Source organism: Bremia lactucae (assembly GCF_004359215.1).
Source record: "Bremia lactucae strain SF5 chromosome Unknown BlacSF5_NotPlaced_18_SHOA01000004.1_1233567bp, whole genome shotgun sequence".
Classification (NCBI taxonomy): Eukaryota; Oomycota; class Peronosporomycetes; order Peronosporales; family Peronosporaceae; genus Bremia; species Bremia lactucae.
Window position 1 is genome coordinate 104,226 of NW_027152030.1, and position 4,949 is coordinate 109,174.

At 41.8% G+C, this 4,949-nt stretch overlaps 1 protein-coding gene across 1 annotated transcript; it reads right to left on the reverse strand.

Moving 5' to 3' along the window:
- Nucleotides 1-1,870: 1,870 nt before the first annotated feature.
- Nucleotides 1,871-2,455, reverse strand: CCR75_005708 (uncharacterized protein; the record flags this gene model as incomplete). Its single annotated transcript, XM_067963784.1, has 2 exons — nt 1,871-2,089; nt 2,240-2,455. The coding sequence occupies 2 exons, from the start codon at nt 2,453-2,455 to the stop codon at nt 1,871-1,873; spliced, it is 435 nt and encodes a 144-aa protein (XP_067822045.1).
- Nucleotides 2,456-4,949: the final 2,494 nt, after the last annotated feature.

Sequence of the window (4,949 nt, forward strand, 5' to 3'; positions counted from 1 at the left end):
CATCATCTCGACTTCAAAGGAACAACATGTTTTTTTTAAAAATCAAAATGAGCTCAAGTGCCATGGGAGACATTAAAAAAAATGCCAAGTATTGTGAATATACACATAATGTACACATTGATTCAACGTAGAAGCCGGATCAGAGGAACTGGCTCATATATTTTACCTACAAATGGTCTGAAAATGTGATTTTGGGTTCATAGTAATTGTATATAAGAATCTATTTTAAATAAATATTTGTTGGCATTTTCCCGTCCAATGCTACTACTCTCGAAGGTGCGTGGAATATGGCGCCTCGCGAAATGGAATCAGATCAACAGAACAGCAACTTTATGCCCGCATCTCTTTCCTCACTGCTATATGTCAAGCCGATTCGATTGGAGTCGCCATTTGATTAGTCGTAGCTCGTTTGTGGCGCAATTTAGTAAATGGCGAGAATCGAAAGGGCGTCCAAGAACAAATACATGGGATAAAAAAGTGCTGTCAAGCTTAATGATATACAAGGAAAAGTTTCGAAATCTTTTAGTGCCACAGGCGTTCATTGTTCCATCTAATGATCTGAGCTGGCCACAAAGTTTGTGGGGCTGGAGACTCGGACAGGTAGTTCATCGCATTCGCAAGAGATACAAGCATCAAGAAAGTAAACAAGCTCTCTCGGAGGAATTNCAGTGATGTGCGTGTCGTGAAAAGGGCAATTTGCATGGACAGTGGTCTTCGAATGATCTGGATTGAGTGATCAGTTTATGAGGGGATTTATACAATTATTTTAGTACTCCCTCCGTTCGGAATTAAACGTGACATTTCTCGGGCCTAAACTTTAAGCCCTTCCAAAATATTACACTTTTGAACAAAATTGTACTTGAAATTGTCAAAATTACTATGAAAAAAATATTTTTAAATTTGTTTTGAAATAATTTAAAAGGGTTCTAGAATTATTTTCAAAGCTATTTTTGACACTTTAAAATATTCTTTTGAACTTTCAAATTGTCATATATATAATTATCGAAGGGAGCCGCTAACCAGCACTCACCTTTGGCTAGCCACCACTCACCCCGTTGATATAGAACCCCTAAGCTAAGTTTCATGGCCTTTGATTGGCTGGAACCATAAAATTATAACGAAAAAAATAATTTGCCCATTTTTTGGCGTCAATTAACTTTAGATAACACTAATATGTATTGCGAGCATATCTTTCTCGATATATCGCGTAACGGATGAGTCTAGCCGTCATCCCTCCTAATGTGAATGCACCTATGTGCATCACATACACAAGGGTTGCTCACAAAATGTGAACCACACCCGATTGCTGGGTCTAATTACTTTAATTTAGTGATTGATCATCCCCTTAAGTACACCAAGTGTACTCTCACTCGAAGGCTCATAGTCAGCCGCCTGACGTCTATCAGGCGACTGTTCCATTCTCCCCGAGTCGGCCATTTCGTCCGACTCGCATTCGTAGTCGACCTCCAAAGAGGGGTCGTTTTCACGTGGTGAATCACCACGTGCACTCGCAACATCTAGTGTTGTGCGAGTGAAAAATACTACGGCAGACGTTCCGTTTGCCGCAAGAGATAACAGTGCGTCACCCGCGGCTGCACGAACGGCAGCCGAAGGCGCAGCACTATCGACACCCCGCATGAGTTTATTCTTCATGCGATGGAATTTAAAATGATGAATGTCATTATAGCATCACATTTATCAGGAATAAAAAGGTTTAAAATACGTAGCAAATCGAGTTGATATTATCTGATACGAACTGTTCTCATTAGTTGAGCAGAGCAGCACCTACGAGGCACGGCAACACGGCGCGAATCCCCAAAGCAATGCCATACTAGCACATGCGCGACAACAGATTGACTCAGCTGCAACTTTAATGACTATTTACGCGCCTCGTTTCAAGTCGATTTAGATCATGAACCTCACACAATTCCTCGTATTTCACTCCGACAACTTCAATGACAACGCGTGTATCCGCTTCTAAACCCACAACCTTCACGACTTCTTTCCAAACTTGCCGTTCATCAACATTGGGTTTAAATGTGGATAGTTTTCGTAGCGAAACGACGAAATACACCTCCACCGTCTGAGACTGATACGATCGTAAGAAGTCAGCATTTTTTTTGTAGGAAGTATGCAGCGAATTTGGGTTTAAATGAGTGTTTGTTCGCACGCGTTACTTGAACAAACCGAACGCGCACACTCAAAACTCCAGTACCGTTGTCTATATTTCCACGTACACCGCGTCGTAACCACCTTGGTTCCATGATAGAGGGGCAAGCCATTGCTTCGACTGATTCACCGGAACGTAAGCATTCGGGTCAAAATATTGTAGTTCTGTCGTCGATATCCATGCATCATGAAGAAATGTATCTCCGTTAACGCCAATTTTAAAACACTCAAATCCCCCATAAAGGAGCTTCGCAAAAAACCACAGCTCGAAGAAATGTCCGTCCATCGAAGGATTGGATGCGAGTAACTTAGAAATTTTTCGAACAAAATCAGGGCCAAGTCTTATTGCAAGCCTTCTTGCTACATAATTGCTCACAAGACCAAAAATTGGGTTTTTGGAATCATGAACCACGAAAATAGTCGGTTTACCATTCCTTCCGAGAAAACGCTACGGTAGCCATTAACATACTTTTCGATGTCATCTGTAGTAACAATAGCATTATCTAACATAATGGCTGCTTCCGTTATACTCAAGTCAAACATATACCGCAGTGTGTTGGGCGAGGTCGCTTGCGCGCCCACCACAACTATCTCACTGCACGCAAGAGAAGCAGGTTTAACCACTTCCTCGCTGTGCTAGGGTGTGTGTCTAAGTAGAGCGTGGCCGCATGACGACGTGCCCGCCTACACCTTTTGTCACCCAAGAACCTGCCGAGCGCTCTAGCAAGAACAGGGCAGCGAGAACCATGGTCACAAAATATGGATTCAGTGACCAACGAGAAGTTATTCCTGCGAATTGCAGCAAATGGCCCAATTCAACCCGCGCAAAGCGCACTCGCCGCATTGACACGCCGCCGTACCCAGTGTCACAATTACAACGTCGACAGCCACTGCTGCTGTCGCGTTAACTGGGCTTACTGATTTATCCTACTTTAACAGTGAAGATGCCGATCCGTCCCTAATTGTCGACTACAATTAGTCGACACCGTTTCATCACCTTATAGTAACCCGATCGGCAGCTGTTGTGATATAGCAAGACAACGCCAAGCTCCACATCAGCTCGTCAGATATCGCGTTCAATGAGGCAACGCAGGCATCCGGTATGGATATTCAATTATCATGTCAGCCACCTAACAGTCCTGACACAAACGAGCTTGATTTGGGCTTCTTCAATGCTACTTAGGCCTTGCAACACCAAAAGGTGATGAACAGCATTGACGAGTTGATAGCGGCTATTCAAGCTGCATTTAAAGAGCTTGACAGGAATAAGTTGGACAAGGTGTTTCTTACACATCAATCTGGCATGAACGAGATTCTCAACCGCGGAGGGGGGAAGAAGTAAAAAAATTCTTATTTATCGAACTATCGCCTAAACAATGAAAATTGTTTGCCCGACCATCTTACCTACGCTGTCGTGATCATTGAGGCGGCGAAGGAAGCGCGGGCCTAAATTTCTATTTCAAAATTATTTTTTAACAAAAATCTTTCATTTAAATGTAAGTCATTAGATTGTCTTTGCTCGTAGGGTTATACAGGTAAATATAGGGATGAAATATTCATTTCGAATGAAGTTTTGTAAGAGATTCTTAATTGGGCTCCCTACAAGTGCCACAAAACCAATGACTAAAATGATCGCTCTTCTCTTGCCCAGGAGCTTATTGTTCTAATAGGGTAGGCGCGGACTGGGATGGGGATCGGTAAGCTTTAGCCAGTGTGGTCAGTACAGTACAATTATCGGACTGTAGACCTGATATATTAATCATGGGGAAACCATGATTAATATATCAGGTCTACAGTCCTTGTCTAGCTCACATGCAATACATTAACATGTACATGTATTATTCTATCTCATGCTTATAAATTTTATTTATAATACTAATGTCTCTATTTAATTTCCTATACTAAAGTTGTCTAATTTGGCTCGACTTTTAATAGCAATGGCACTTAGAACCTTTCGAATCTGCCACGCTTCTTTGCCTACCTCACATGCAATACATTAACATGTACATGTATTATTCTATCTCATGCTTATGTATTTCATTTATAATGCTAATGTCTCTATTTAATTTCCCATATTAAAATGGTTAAATTTGGCTCGACTTTAATAGCAGTGGCCCTTAGAATCTTTCGAATCTGCCACGCTTATTTGCCTAGCTCACATGCAATACATTAACATGTACATGTATTCTTCTATCTCATGCCTATTTATTTCATTTATAATATTAATGTCTCTATTTAATATCCCATACTAAAATGGTCAAATTTGGCTCGACATTTAATATGTAGGCGGGCACGTCGTAATGCGGCCACGCTCTACTTAGGCACACACCCTAGCACAACATGGAAGCGGTTAAACTGCTTCTCTTGCGTGCAGTGAGGCAGTTGTGGTGGGCGCGCAAGCGACCTCACCCAACACACTAAGAACTCTGGTTAAGTGTCGTCACGGGAGCGGTAATCCGTCTCCTCGTGCGCACTTACCAAGTAGGAAGTAGTTTTCAGACTGATTTATATTTAATAGAATTAAATACAAATACCTATTTTTACCAATTAAAATGTTATCTCTATAGATATCATTTAATATGTATTGCGAGCGTATCTTTATAGATACCTCGCGTAACGGATGACGCTAGCCGTCATCACGGATGACGCTGGGCGTCATCCCTCCTAATGTGAATGCACCCATGTGCATCACATCCACAAGGGTTGGTCACAAATGTGCACCACACCCGAGTGTTGGGTCTAATTACTATTATTTAGTAATTGACCATCCCCTTAAGTAC